Source organism: Melanotaenia boesemani, chromosome 21, assembly GCF_017639745.1.
Source record: "Melanotaenia boesemani isolate fMelBoe1 chromosome 21, fMelBoe1.pri, whole genome shotgun sequence".
Lineage (NCBI taxonomy): Eukaryota > Metazoa > Chordata > Actinopteri > Atheriniformes > Melanotaeniidae > Melanotaenia > Melanotaenia boesemani.
In genome coordinates this window covers 3,180,542-3,196,000 of record NC_055702.1, presented here as the reverse complement: position 1 = coordinate 3,196,000, position 15,459 = coordinate 3,180,542, and the positions used below count along the sequence as shown (strand labels likewise).

At 41.5% G+C, this 15,459-nt stretch overlaps 2 protein-coding genes across 9 annotated transcripts in view; both read right to left on the bottom strand.

Moving 5' to 3' along the window:
* Window positions 1-5,295, bottom strand: part of baiap2b (BAR/IMD domain containing adaptor protein 2b) — a 64,025-nt gene extending 58,730 nt beyond the window's left edge. For 4 of the 8 annotated variants that reach the window (XM_041974773.1, XM_041974774.1, XM_041974779.1 and 1 more), the window contains exon 1: window positions 4,952-5,295. In XM_041974773.1, coding sequence (XP_041830707.1) covers window positions 4,952-5,026 — 75 coding nt within the window. In that variant the 5' untranslated portion in view covers window positions 5,027-5,295. The remainder of the gene's footprint in view (window positions 1-4,951) is intronic. The other 4 variants (XM_041974776.1, XM_041974778.1, XM_041974775.1 and 1 more) reach the window with 2 other exon arrangements.
* A 5,183-nt stretch (window positions 5,296-10,478) lies between these two features.
* On the bottom strand, window positions 10,479-15,402 carry chmp6b (charged multivesicular body protein 6b). The gene is made up of 8 exons (XM_041974810.1): window positions 15,114-15,402; window positions 14,644-14,753; window positions 13,465-13,552; window positions 13,307-13,393; window positions 13,173-13,238; window positions 12,990-13,070; window positions 12,836-12,908; window positions 10,479-11,397 (listed from the first exon to the last, which is right to left on the bottom strand). The coding sequence occupies exons 1-8, from the start codon at window positions 15,174-15,176 to the stop codon at window positions 11,348-11,350; spliced, it is 618 nt and encodes a 205-aa protein (XP_041830744.1). The 5' UTR covers window positions 15,177-15,402; the 3' UTR covers window positions 10,479-11,347.
* Between the last annotated feature and the right edge of the window lie 57 nt (window positions 15,403-15,459).

Genomic DNA, 15,459 nt, shown 5'->3' with positions numbered 1-15,459 from the left:
CTAATTTAATTTCTTCCTGTGTTTTCCCTGTGCCGCCATCCTCTGCACCCCAGTTGCATGACACAATCATCCTCCCCACAACACTGAGCGTCAGTTTGACGCTCAAACGCTGCTGAGGCCCAAAGATCAGACGAGGCTCAAAGCTGGAACAAACCCTGAAGCCTGAGTAGGCTCAGTTGTCTGCAGGGACAGAAGCACAAAGCCGCTGATAAAGCTCTGAGCAGAGACAATAGTGGCAAAAGCACTGTGACTAATCAGAGAAGAAGAATCACTGGTTTCAAGCCATTACACCGGCGAAAATCCTGCCTTAGCAAAGCATTCAGATTAAATGCTTCTCTGCACGTCAGCACAGAGGCTGCAGGCTCAGTTTCACCTCATGCGACCTCAAACGTGAGCATCTCAGTCTGCCTGGACATGACACCAAAACATCTTCTCAGATTAAAAGATGGAAAGAGGAGGAAGAAGAAGATACAGAGAGCCTCCATCAGTCCCAACAGCTGCATCATAGCTTTGGAGCTCCAGAACAATATGTTCTGAACGAGACATCAGAGTCCAAAGGCATCTCATGAAGCAACAACAGTCATTATTATACACGTCATGCAAGTCTTAGAAGGGAAGAACAAGAAAACTGATTTCTGAAAGCAGTTTTATGCTTTTGCATCCACTGGGCAACATAATGAGAAAGACTAGGAGGAAAAAAAAGAAAAAAAAAAAAAAAAAAGAACTGAACAGATTGTACTCGTGTAACTGTGGGGATAAAGTGTTCAATAACATTACTCACAAACCCCCACACACTGGAGAAAAATCTCTCCCTGGAGAACAAACAGTTTTGGCTCCCACGGCAGTGCGTCTCACAGAGATCAAGCTTGATTATACGACAATATTTACGCAGGGATTTATGACTCCACTCACTCGAGGAGGCTCCTCCTGCAACTGAGAGGTGATACTAAAGAACAACACCACATCAGACGAGACTGATGTTGAACAGCTGCACACATAATGAAGGCTGGACGCTTAAAATGACTCATTTCTGTCAATGGCAGGCTTTAAAAAAAAAAAAAAAAAAAAAAAAAAGGAGTGCCAGTCAAAATATGCATCTGAGGAAAAACTGATATCCAGGTGTTTAGCTTTAGCTATTTTCTTAAGTTAGCCTTTATGTTTAAAAACTCAAGTGACGTCATATCAGACTAACAAACTTTCAAATCTGAAGCCACGATGCTTCACAGACCCACGGATGAAAAGTCTGGTGATGCAGACTGTCTTATTTACTGCTCAATCCACTTTGAGTCAAGTGTGTTGGAGCAGGGATACATTGAAAACCTGCTGGATTGCGGCTCTTGAAGGACTGAATTGTGTAACCCTGACTTGAAGCCTCATCTGAGCAAGGCATCAAAGATGTCTCCTGTATGGATGCCATATTTGACACTCACTGTTTGGTTAGGGTTAGGCATTATAACTACTCAGGTTTAGGAAAAGATCACTGACCCTAGTGACCAAAAGAAAGACTTAACATGTGGCTGACATGAACTTCTTGGGCTCATCCTCACATTAGAACTGCCGCTCCTACGAAGCAAGGAGGAGACATTCCCAGATGTCAGACTTGGAGGGAACCGATCCATAAAAAGAGAATTTCTATTGGCTGGTTTGGGAACACTTCTCATCTGGAGAAGGTGGGTGAAGAGTGGGAAGATTGGGCAGCTCGAACCAGAAGAAAACAGATGGATGAAAATCTTAAACCATACCATGATGATGGGTTTCATCATTTCAACCACAGCTGAATCACAAAGGATGCGACTGGTAGAGATTCATCTAACAATAGATTCAGCCTCGCCTGCTACTGGAGCTTTATTCTACAAACTGAGCCTGCGGTACTGTCGGGATTACAAAGCTTGGCTAAACGTACTACTAAACAAACATGCAGATGGTGTTTGTTCAGCAACCACAACAACCTGAGGAAACACCGTTTACCCACATTAACATGTCTCCATGTTGCATCTTAAGAAACTTCAACAAAGCAAATCCACTGGGACGCTTTCCATCCCATCCGACCTGCAAATGCACTCAGTCATTTGCATCTCAGAGCCAGATCCAGCGCCAGTCACCCTGCAGTACAGTACGGACGCTAAAACACACACATGGTCGTGAGCCACTACAGCCCACACACTCACATGCATCCACCGGTGAGTCATCCCAAAAAAATAAATAAATGAATTACATTCAGCATCCCTTGTTCGAGCAGCGAGGTTAAGGCTTCAGTCCTCCGCTGCTGTTTTATTCAGCCAGATAATCATCCAGCAAACAAACAGCATGAACATTTTAGCATTGTTTATGCAGTGAAGGGTCATCGAGCGCTCTTTGAATAGCTGGAATCAAGTCAGATATTTTGTTTTGTACCCTGAAGGGAGAAAAAGGTGCTGAACATAAAATGCATACTCAGAATTAAACCTGTAGCATTTACATCTCCATCAGAGACAAAGACTAGTTCATTTAAAGGTTTTTATGTCTTCAGACTTTTTGTTTTTAATGAAAAATTACTCAAACATATTAACCTTGCACCTGTGGTAGCCAAGATGTACAAAACTGACTTATACAAACATATGTAGATAAATTTTAGCCAGTAAATATGAACAGAAGCCTAACAAAGGGGAGGAGTTCGGGCCTTGTATATAGACAAAAACGACCAAAGTCATTCTGCTGGTGAACTTTCATTTGTTATGGACAATATCACAGAATAAATTACTGTAGAAATGGATCTGGGTAGTCGAAACATATTTACAGAAAACCTGGTTCCTGTATTGTCGCTTGTAGGGAGCAGTTATAAGAATAACATGAAATTCCTATTTGCAGATATTTTAAACACCGAATCCACATGAACATAAGTTAAGTTCACGTAAAAGATGTTTATGAAGCCCTTGAGTCCTTTTTGTCCATAATATATTTAATATGGACACACTTGTGTGTGATATGCTAATAATAATTAATAATACTGTTTGAATACTAAAACAGCAAGGATTTAAAAAGGGAATAGCCTGGACATTTTGATTATGCATTTTGTTTTTGTAAAAGAGTATAAACTTTAATTTTATTCCATTTTTCTGCTTTGTTTTCTTTACATTTAAAAACTATTTAGTTGCAGATTGTGATCATTTTCTAGCATTTAAATTTCACTGTGTAACATTTAGAGATGATGCATTAGCAGAAATGCAAAAAAAAAAAAAAAAAAAAAGTTTCATAACCAAAAGGGTAAAAATATTTGGTAGCTGTAGGTTTTAAAGGGAAAGGTGAAGCCATTTTCAGCCACTAGGTGTCACTATACCAACCCACACTGGACCTTTAAAAGCTCTATCTGAATCTCAAAATCAACAGGGCATCGACCCTGTTCTGCAATATTAAGCTGCATAATTGTTTTTCCCTGAACTCCATCTTAATGCTGCCCAATTCACACCTCTGATGTTTTCTGTGTCGACTCTCCTCAGAGGAGCAACAGACATCAGAGTCATCTAATGGGAGCTGGCACCTGTGTGCCTCTTCATCCTCTCTGCTTTTAATGAATAATAAAGATCTGCTAGTTTCTCTAAACACAGCCCCAAACAAGCAAAGCCCCCCCCCCCCCTCTGAGGTTGCACCACCAAATGCCACAGCGAGCATCGGTCTAATGTACAATCAGCCAGCCAGCAGGGGGTCAAACCAGCAGCAGTGCTCTGCGTCTCCTCGCTGGTGATATGATGAAGCTGCCTGCTGATGGCAGGAAGAAACCACCGCTGTGTCTTTGCATCATGACATTTCCACACGTGACCTCTCATCTCTCCCTTTACCTTAATTTTTCATTCTTACTTTAGATCACCATTTTAAAAAATGAAAAATGGATGCAAAATCTTTTAAATAAATGTTTAACCACAAAAAACTGACTTCTTGTCACAGAACCAGAACTTTAAACTACTCTTCATCTTCCTCCTCCTCCAGTCAAACAAACCTCCACAGGATAACACCTCAGGTGACACTTTTTTTCCAGTCTTTGTGGTGAAACAACGCAGTTTTTCATGTTGTTTAAGGTCAGCAGTCAGTCACATTCTACAATCACTCCCAAAAGTTTCCTTAATTCTAATGTTACACAATCCTGCCTCAGCCAACCGAGGGGGGTGAACGTGAACACAACACCTCGGACGCTCGAGGAGGCTTTTAGGCACTCTGAGCTGTAACAGCTTCTCCTCGCGTTAGAAGGAAAGCCCTTGTCCTGCTTCCAGTACTGAAATCCATCTGGTCTGGAGAGCTTCCCTGAGTGCAGAGAAACTCTTCAGCACCACCTCCTCCATCGCCTTCTCACTGAAGTGGAGCTTTGTGTCAGAATTACCCACGAAGGACCTGAGTGTTCTCAGCCAAAGTTTAGATGGCTTCAGTAACGCGCACCATGCATGAAGGAATGATGCGTCTGAGGCGGGTAGAGCTCATCTAGGTCTGCTCTGCAACGTGTTGAACTGAGCTGCCTGGGGGCAAAGTGTCACTTCAGATGTTTGTCATGTAAATTTCACTTCTGAGACCAAACTGACAACATATTCCACCCAGCAAAAGGAGATGAGCTGGAGTCTTCCACAATGAAAAACACGGGAGAAGGGAGGGGGTAAAATAATCCAGTTAACTGATTAGCTGACCCAAATGTGCTGCAACTCATTTTCCTGTTACTGCAATTTGATTATGATGATTCAAAGACTTCATTAACTTTACTTTAAATCAAGTTACAAATACTTTAAAGCGATTTTAGATTAAATACTTTCTTTCAATTCTCACGCTATTTTCATTATTTCGTGTTTAAAAACGAACATTTTTTTCCAGAAAGTGTCCAGAAACTAGCTCAAACACCGCTAAGGTGAGTCGGTCTTGTAATCAGGTGCAGCAGGTGTCCCCGCGCGCGCTCTGCGGCTCCCAAACTCCCAAACACCCAGAACCGGCTCACCTTGTAAACATTCTCCGTTATGCGGTGCACCTCGTCGGTTCGGGACATCCTTGTTGGAGCGTAGGGCAAAACCATAGACGGAATTTCCTTTCGGATGAGGATGATGATGGTGGTGATGAATGGGGGGAATTTTCCAAACTGCAGCGGAGAAAAATGAAACGTTTCAACAGTCGGCGGCGGCTGACGAAGAGGCACGAGCGCGTCTGGCCGCGGGAGCCCAGCTTTTATAGGAAAGTCCTCCTCTCTGCGCCCACACCGGCTCCCCCACGCAGCCAGTCGGTGCCTCTCGGTTGGAGCGCAGAGGCGGACTCACCGCGAGAGGGAGGGTGCTGCCTTCAGGTGCGGTGGGAAAGGAGGCGACCGACGACAGAAAACTGCACGTGAGCATCGTAACGAGGAGGCGACTCGCGTTAGAGAGTAAGATTTTTCATTGGGAAGGGGGAGTTAGATTTAGTGGCAAGTTTTGACAAAGAATATTCAATTTGGTGTTTTAAGCATGAAATCAAAAGGTTAAATTACTTCTGTTGTGTTTTAGTTGGAATATTTCTAGACTTTGTATTTTAAGGGCCCTCTTTGCCCAGTTCACTGTAGGTCTGAAGAACCAACAATCTGAACTGCCTAGTTTATTTTAAATGAGGGGGAATGGGAAAATGTTTACTTCATCTTCAATTTAGACAGAAAAAATCATCACATGTATCTATAACAGCTTGATAATCAATCAGATTTGGTCTGAGCAGATTTATTAATCAGCACAGTCCGAACCCTGACAAGCTTTCTTTTCTTTCTTCAGGAATAGTTCAATAAGCCTCTTTCCAAAGTTCTTCTTTGGATGTTTCAGCCATTTTTTTAATTCTCTGTCCAGATGATGCCACACTGCTTCAGTAATGTTGAGGTCCGGGTTCTGGGGAGGATCCATCCCTCCATCAGACCTGTTTCCGCTGATCTTCAGTCCAGTTCTTGTCTCATGTGATTTACCTCAGCCTTTTCTCCCTGTTTCCCATCATCAAGAATGGCTTCTTGACAACCCACCTTCAATTGAGACCATTTCTAATGAGGCTTCGGCCTCCAGTAGATGGATCAACTGAAAGTCCAGGACATACAAGTTTAAGGACATACTGCACACCATGCAGTTTTTGCTGTAAAAAACACTATTTTCTGCCAGTCAGTGTCGTTTTGCTGTTGGTAGACAAACCTGGAGTAAAAGGAACAGACTGGAGTTTCTTCTGCTACATATGATCCTTATCACCAGCTGTTAAGTGGCAATGCTGCTATCTCTGATTTACATCGAGTCCAAAAATGCAGCATAGCATTTAAAGAAGAAGCCAGCTCCACCATCACACACAGCCCACGCCTCCTCTGCTACAACCATTCAGAAGACCTGACTGAGCATGGATGAGCACACACAGCCGCTTCACGTCGGCTCAGTGTGATGTGGTCACTGTAACGTTCAAGATGTCTGTCACTTGTTATTCCCGCAGCTCACCTGTCATTAACAAAGAGGATTGTGGGCTTGATTCCTATTTTGGGTGTGATGGATGGAGTCATACCCCACCAGACAGGCGGTGCAGCAGGGAGGTGTTGCTTTTTTAACACAACTTTTAGTAAAGAGCTTACTCACATGCCTGCTCTATTTGTGTGGCTCTTGGCTGAGTGGGATCTGGTTGGTATGAGTGGGACGAAGCCACACTTCTTTCTTATTCTGGCTTCAAAGCTGTGTGTGGTGGGCCAGGGAAATCCCACACATTTCATTTCATCACGATCCAAAGGCCTCTGAATGGACACTCATGGAAAAAAAGAGTCCCAGTATGAACGAGGATGGTGGCGGCTTTTTAATTTTTCCTTTGGTGAGCTGAAATTTATTTCAAAGCTGCTGGGAAGCCAGGACAATAAACTGGAACAACAGGAAGAAACAGACTTATCATGTTTTGATTGCCACATCTGATTGAGTCCAGAGTAAAAAACAGTAAAAATCAATCAGGCATGTTTGGTCTCAGATGGCACAAACAGGAACTTTCCCGTCAACCCGTCGTAAGAATTAAATGTATACAGATAAACTAATAAATTCATTAGTGATTACCCTGAAACTGGTTTGGTTGAAAGTCACAAAAATGAGGATTTTAATGCTTTAACAGCAATAAAACACATTAAAAGATTAAAGATCTGCTTTCAGGAATCAAGACTTTTGACTTTGGCCAAAGATTTGATGTTGAAAAGATTCAGCTGCACATCATAAAATATGCTGAGAGCAGAAGACTGATCTTCATCATCTCCCACAGAGCTGCAGACCTGAGTCAGAAATCCGCTGAAAATAAAGACTAGACTTAAAACTCAAGGCGCCAAAGCTGTGAAACAAGGCTTGACTTGACTTGAAAATATATTCACTACCCAAAATAAGAAGTTAAAGTCTTAAACATGGAGCTTGAATCAGATTTAAGTCACGGCTTGAGCCAGACTTCAGAGCTGCCCCAAACAGCTGCCGCTAAAAATGATGATAAATGAATCTTCTGTCCACGTTTGTAGAGCTCTGACCCCAGAAAATGTGCATCATGTACATTTGTCACCATTTTCAAAATGTATTAGTTGCACAGTCCATGCTGAATATTTGTGAAATGACCCTGAATCAGTGTTTTTGTTTTCAGATCCTACAAGTTATACCGTTTAACCATGTACAGAGAGTTCAAGGGCCAGAAGGGTGGCCGAGGCGGGGATGGGCCGCCCCTGAAACCTGACTAGTCCCCCAAGAACTGACAATCAAATTCTAACAAATCTTTGGCATAAAAAGACTTTTACTTAGTAAATCTCAGATGCCAAAGTACAACTGAACATAACATTTAACGTCCTTCTAGTTGTTCTATCAGCACCACCATGTTTCTGATCATAAAGCAGATTTATACATCATCATGTCACCAGCTGCTCACATGGATGATGATATTTGTCTGTTTACGTTTCATGAGGAAGATGAAGGTCATAAAACCACCAGATGAGACAAAGTTATGCTGAACAAACTCATAAAAACTGATAAAACTTAAATGTTTTCAGCTGCGATTAAAGCGGCAGGATCCTCCTCAGTGAGGAAACAAGTATCCCTGTTTGCTTTTAAAACTTCTGCTGTACTTTCTACCTTTCAACCACTTTAGTTGTGATAAAGTTCATGTTTGTAGACTTAATATGAAGTCACAGCTGCGTGGTCGGTGGCCTAGCTTAGCATCAGGACTGGAAACCAAAGGGAAACAGCTAGCATGCTATCCCTGAAGCCACTGCAGCACAATTAGCACAATTCAATTATTTTTAATTTGATCTAATTCTTTTAGATTTAGATTGGTATGATTATCATATACATATACATATATATATATATTACTATTATTATTAGCATGTCTTACATGGCATTTACCCACAGAGTCATCATAACCAAATATATACCTGCTCCTTTTTGTTTTGTTTTCTTTGTCCTGTTTTATTTTAAATTAGCTGCCACAAAAAAAAGAGACAGTTTAGCACATAAAAGCACAACTTTTCCTTTTCCTGCTGTTTTTTTTGGTATCTTGTAATCGTTGCAAATGAAGAGGAATCCTCCCACATGAAGGCAGGGTGGAAAGAGGAGCATTTAGCACCTTCCCTGGAGCAGAGGGAGGGCGGGGTTGAACGGGGATGCTGCACCTCAAATCAAGGAAATAAACCAGATTCACTTATCCTGAGATGGATCTGTGATTTAGGATCTAGATTCAGTATGTTTGTATAGTCATGCTACAGCGGAGGTGTAATGAGGTAGGCAACAGATTAGGTGGGCAGACCACACACACACACACACACGTGTAAACACACATAAACACACTCCTCCACACCTGAAGCATCTATTCAGCAGCGCCTGCTCTGCCCTTCGTATTCGGCCTACTCACAACGTCCTCTCAGGCTCTTTCTTTTGGCTTTAAATCCACGTCTGTGATTCATCTGACATTCAGGTTTCTGTCTGTGAGCCGCCCACTCCCACACACATCCAGAGTGAGCCTCAGAGTGGATCCACTCCATTCACAACGAGGACGCTGAGGTGGACCCAAGTAGCCCAGCAAAGAACGTTCAGCTATTTCAGGCCGGAAAAATGGATGGAAACAATTATTTTCCTGCTTTTTATTAATCTAAGATTCTCTCGAGACGTCAATGCATGGATGTGGAGAGTTTTGGGGTGTTACATTAATTATAAATAATAATAAATATAATAAAAACCTACGAGGAGAGAACTTTGACTACGGATAAAATGAGCCAGTTAGCTACACTGTCCCATCAAATAAAGTATGAAATAAATTGTGGAACCACCTGAAGACTCGAGGACGGCAGGAAACATCAAGCTTTTTAAAACCAAAATAAAAACCCACCTTTTTATGCCACTTAAGTATTTAAATTTGTTTATTTTATTTTTAGTTGTATTTTATGCTTTTAAAAACTTTTATGTATTTTGTTCTTATTTGTTTAAATTTTATTTACTATCTTTTCCTACTTTTACTGTTTAAATTTTTTAAAATTCATATTTAGTCTGATTTAATGTATTCTTCTTTTATTCACCCGCTTCTTATTTAGCGCTTCATTGTGGCTCAAAACAGAAGATTTCTGTTTGTTTGTGAGAGTAACAAAGACACTTTTTGGCTTTTTTCTCTTTTTGTTGTTTCTGCACTTTGATGTAAAATTGTATGAAAAGTACATAAAGTCTGACCGAACGAAGAAATGAGTCAACATGTTAATATGAAGGGCTGAAAATGATTATTTTTTTAATTTATAGGAGGCTCCACTTCTCCTGATTTTGTATTTCTGGTGTTTCCATTAATCAGTTTGATTTTGAGTATTGATTGTGGCTTAAACAACTGTTAATATACAAAATAAATGTCGTTATTAAGCAATTTGTGGCGATTTAGAGAAAGTGGAAGTAGAATTATAGAAGAAATGACCAAGCCTAAAATGGGAAAATGGCATCATGTCACGAATAATTTGACCATTTTTCTCTGAAATAAAACCCTGACGTTAGATTATGTAAGGTCAGGGATAATGCCCGACGAGGTGTCCATTATCACTTTTTAATGGACACCCTCCAGCCAATCAGAATCCAGTATTCACCCAGACCATGGTATAAACTGTGTTATGTTCCAGAGGTTAAAAACTGGTTTTAATGGGAGCCAAGGGGACCTTTTTTGTCCCCATATGACCTGAAAGGAAAGTAAATCATTAACCTGACTCTTGCAGCTAAATCGATTGTGCCTAATTTTTCATACAAATAAAACTAATCTTTGCGTAAAATACCCAAATTAAATGGAAAACAACTCATTTTCTTTTGTTGTTTAATAAAAATAGTGACTGTTTTTATCTGATTATATGTCTATTCATTAGTCTGTTGTGAAATCCTCTTTCCCAGTTACTGGGAAGGAGGAGCTGGTTCTGTCTGCTGGGATGAAACGAGAGAAACAACCGACTCCATCTGTGTCCTGCTGCCACCTTGTGTCCCGTTTCTGCTTTACGATCTGAAGCCAGACAAAAAGCAGACAATAAAAAACACTTTATTTGTAAAAAGGGAGACTGACAGATTTACTCATCAGTTTTTGAGGCTTAAATGATTCACATATTAATTCTATGAGTCTTCAAGATGCACAAGCTTAAGCCGTATGGATGTAGGCCACCATTCCTGCAGCAGATCCACACACAAGCAAATCTCTGCGCAGTTAAATAATTACCGCCTTGGTGAGCGTAGCGGGTACAGATCCAGGTTCTGTCAAGTTATCACCTTGAGGAGATTACAAACTGTAGTCTGGGCGTCGGAGGTAAGCCCACACACGATATGATTACCCCTTTCTCCAATGACACTGAACTAATCCACAAGGGGAAGCAGCAAATTAGATTAGCTAAGCTGCTTGAAAAGGGATCAGACTGGGAGAATACGCCGCCACACGGATGCGTGTTTGTTTTTAAGAAAAATGTGCAGATATGAAGCAGGTTGAGCTCATAAAGGCTGCTGATGAAGAACTCGGCTGTGTTTGCTGTTAACGCCACAAACGGATCAAAACGAAAAGACAAACCAGTCGCTGGGTGAACTGTCCCGTTAGTGCTTCATTTACAAAGACTGATGAATCTGACTCAGATACACACAGTATACATGCATGTATGCGTATAAAATGATTTTATGGTAAACACTGAGCAGTAATATTAAACAAAGGTTAGGCACAATTATCTGATCTCACAGGTCTTCGTGGTTCTAAGGGGTGCTTCGGTGAACCGGTCCGGCCTTCGGGAACCGAGCCGCAGCAGATGATAACAACCCGCCGCCGGGTGGGATGAAGGAAGCCCTGCCGCGGCTCTTAGGCAGGCCTTGGAGGCTAAATGTTTGTTGCTTTGTGAGGGAGGTCAGGCGCGTTGCTACGCAGCGAGCATCTCTCGCTCCGGCTTCTTCCTGGAACGCTCCCTCTCTGCAACACAAATCACAGTAAGTTTATCGGTACAGCTTCAGTCCCAACAAAACTGCTCATAATCTCACATTTTCTTCAGTTGGACGGTTTTTCACGGGTCAGAAAGTGTGACTGAAAAGCAGCAAATTAAAAGCTTGAAGCATGTTGGACATGCAGGTGGAAGCTCCACTCGCAGCCTGGATGCGCAACCACCTCACAGGCCGGCCGCAGCATCCGACACCGCTGGAGCAGCACGGGGGGGCACAGGGGACGGTCCTGTCCCCATTCCTCTCGACCCTTAGACTTCAGGTCCTGCAGATTACCCGGGTGTCCACTTGGACAATAAACAATGATGTTCTACAAGAAGGTCAGAGTCGCTTGTTCTTCCTCAGGAGGCTCAGATCTTTCAGCATCTGCAGGGTCCTGCTGCAGATGTTTGATCACTCGGTGGTATGCAGCCTCTTCTTCTACGCTGTAGGTGCCGGGCAGCAAGATGAAGACAGCCGACACTAACAGACCCACCAAGTCCATAAGCAGAGCTGGATCTGTCCCAGACGTAGACCTGGAGTCTGTGGCGGAGGTGTCCGACAGGACGAAGCTGAGGAAGCGCCTCGGTATCGGGGACAATGTCTCTCAGCCCTGCATGGCACTCAGACGTCAGTCAGAGCGCTTTCAGATGTAGACTGAGACACCAGGAGCTCCACTTGGACGTCTTTCCTGCCTGTCAGACTCTATGACTCCTCCCCCTTCAGCCGTAAACTTAAAAACCTTAAAAAACTCGCTGTAACTAAGAACTGCAATATTTATCTGGATTTATCTGTTCATAACCCGAACATGGGCAATAGTCATTTTTGGGTTTTTTGTACTCTGGCACAGTCTTGGCTCTGACCTCCCAGCACCAGCTAGCATGCTTACTATTTCTGTTGCCTTTTATTTATTTATTTTTTTGCACATTCAAGTAGGCATTACTTTAAGAAGTTGTTTCTTTCAAATTAAAAATAAATTTAATTGAAATAAATTAAATAAATATAAGATTCAATTTAAAGTACACAAAATAAAATAAAAATAAATAAATGTAACTTAATGAAATAAAATAAAAAATGAAAGTGAAATAAAATCAAATAAAAAGGTTTCTGCGACAGTCCTGTGTGACGCAGAGCTCTTGTTTTGAAGTCTTCTCTCTCAAAGCGAAATGCTGAAGTAGCAAAAACATGCTAGTTTTCATCTGAAGTTAGGGGGTTTTTGTGTTTTTTAATTTAATAAAATGACTCGGAATGAGAGCTGCACCACTTGTTTTGAATAAATCTCACTTGCTTGAACCCCAGATCAAGTGCGGTTCTCCTGCCCTGGCAGAGCCGCAGAGGGAAGGCTCTGATTGGTCAGAGTCATGGACAGATTATGGAAGTCATCAAACGACAGGAAGCTGTTGGTGTGGTGAGATCTGAAGGAGACAACGAACCTGGCTTCTCCTCGGCAGCTTCGGGGACCTCAGGCAGCTCATCCGAAGGAACCTCTGGAAGCTCAACGTCTCCCTGAGAGGAACGGATCAGAACCAGCATGAGGAGCAAAACCTCGTTTCCACGTCAGAGCCGGTTGATTTGATCGGGACTAACCTGAGTGATGGCCTCCAGCTCAGCCAGAACAGCATCTTCATCCTCTTGTGACAAGGAGCCGGCCAGCATGTCATCGATTTGCTGCAGCCGGACGGTGAATAACGTAAACAAAGATAAACAAACGGATCAGCTGCTTCTGTTATGTAAACAATCTGTTATTGTGGATAATAAAGGAGGATTTACCCTCTGGTACTCGATGGAGTCCTGGGTTTCATCCATGATCCGCTCCACCTCTTCAATGGACATCACCTGCAGAGAGAAGACGGCCATCCATCACTGCTCTCTGCTCCAGCTATAAACTAAAAAACCCGCCTTACCTCATGCATTTTCTTCAGACATTCATTCCCAACTTTCAGCCCGTCGATGACTTTCTTCTCAATCTGAGCAAACTCCAGATCCTGAACCTGAAACCAGCAGCAGAGAGAGAAGTGAAGGTCACGTCTTCTTCTACTGCTGCAGACCTGCCGTCGCTCACCATCCGCTCCAGGTTGCTGATCTGGTTCTCCGTCTTGTCCAGGAGCTGGTCCTGGTAGCGCTTCTTCTTCAGCAGGAGGAGGGCCTTCCTGTTGGGAGTCGGTTTAAATCCACACCTTAAAGCTCAAACTCGGATCTTTTCTATTTAAACCTCATTCTTTCCTCATCTTGATCATGTTGATGTAACTGACATCAGGTTTGAGTGGAATAAATAAAGCATCTAGTTTATTTATTCTTGAGTCAAGTCAACAAAAAAATCTAAATAAACAGAAAGAGAAAATCTTTTTTACAGCCCATTTTAATACAATACAAAACACACACACAAAGAAATGTAGAATAAAATAAAGTTAAATAAAGATTGTGACATAAAAGTAGAATTTATGTAGGTTTTACAACCTCCCCCAGACTTCAGCGCAGTGGGTCAGACGTGGCTGAATCAGCGAGTTTATAACATCATTAATACTTGTTATTAAAGGAATCTTTAACTTTGTGTAAGACAGTCGTTTTTTTGTGATTTCCAGGTCAAACTTTCATTTATCAGAACTTCTAAGAACTTAGTTTCCTGTACTCTTGAAATTTCGACACCATCTAGGTCAGCTGGATGTTCATTTGTCTTCATTACTTATATCTTCTTTTTTTTTTTTTTTTTACCCCTGAATTCAGCTATTTTTTTTTAACCATCTTTTCCATTTTTCAACTTCTTTTTAACCACATGTTAAATCTGCATAATATTCTTCCAGGATTAAAGAAAAATTGTGTCATCTGCACACAAAATATATTTAAAAAGTTTGGAAACAATCAAAATAAAATGAACATACAATAAAATTTTTTGGCCGGAGGACTGACCCCTAATTTACAGCACAGATTAAATATTTCATGTGATTTCATATTAATAATTACTACTGACATGCCGTCCCTTTGATACCATATTTGTGAAGCTTTTATTAAATCATGTCATGGTCTTTAGTGTCAAATGCTTTTTTAAATCAACGAATATTCAATTATATTTAGTTTCAGTTTCATATCCAGGTTGTTTTACCATCATTCATTCACTGGCCCAGGGCTGTACAAATATTAAGTCTTAAGACTATTTTAGTTAAATGAGCTGCAAATAATTATGTTTTATTTCCATAAAATGCTCCACATTCTTTGTTTTACTGAGACAGATGTTCGCACTCACTCTTTCTTGCCGTCCTTCAGCAGCTGTTTGGCCAGAAGTCTCTCCTTCTCCAGCTGCAGGCTGATCTTCTTCTGATACTGCCTCAGTTTATCTCTCTGCTGCTTCAGTTGCTGCCAAGAGGAAACAAAAACACTTTAAACCACTGCAAGACGCCTTTGCAGGTGAAACAACACCATCAAATACAAGCCTGGAGTTATTTTTCATTTAAAAAGCAGGACAAGGTGTAGCGTGAGCTCTGGACTGACACCTTACAGGTGGATTTATGTTTCATTTTGTCATAAACAATCAGGTTGAATTTATCAGAAGTCTCTAAAGAGCGATTAAATAAAAAAAATGTTGTATTACATTTAGACAAAGAAATCCTGACACGTAAATGTATTAAATCGGTACATTTTTCAAAGCAGTGTCGAACACCGGCTCATATTTACAGTTTGGTTAGCCTGCTAATGCTAGCTAGCTGCGACACTTACCAGGATGGCTTTGTCTTGTTCTGTCACTCGGGACTGTTTCTTTTTTCCAAACAGATTTCCCATCCCGACACAGCATGCCAGCTACGATCTGCGACCAGTCGAGGAGTATGAAACCGTGTCAATAAGAAACTCTTCTCAACACACAGAGCAGTGTAGCTTTTCAACCATTATTTGTGTAGTCATCTGTGTCCACACCCACACCAGGAAGGACGGTGTTTGGGAGGTGTCAATGGTTCCCGATAGGAGAGTTTAAAAAGTTTATATTTTTTGTCAGATCAAAAAAATTATAATTACCAGCGAAAACATTTTAGATTAATAGTTGGTATTTTTTTGTCATTAAAAAGAG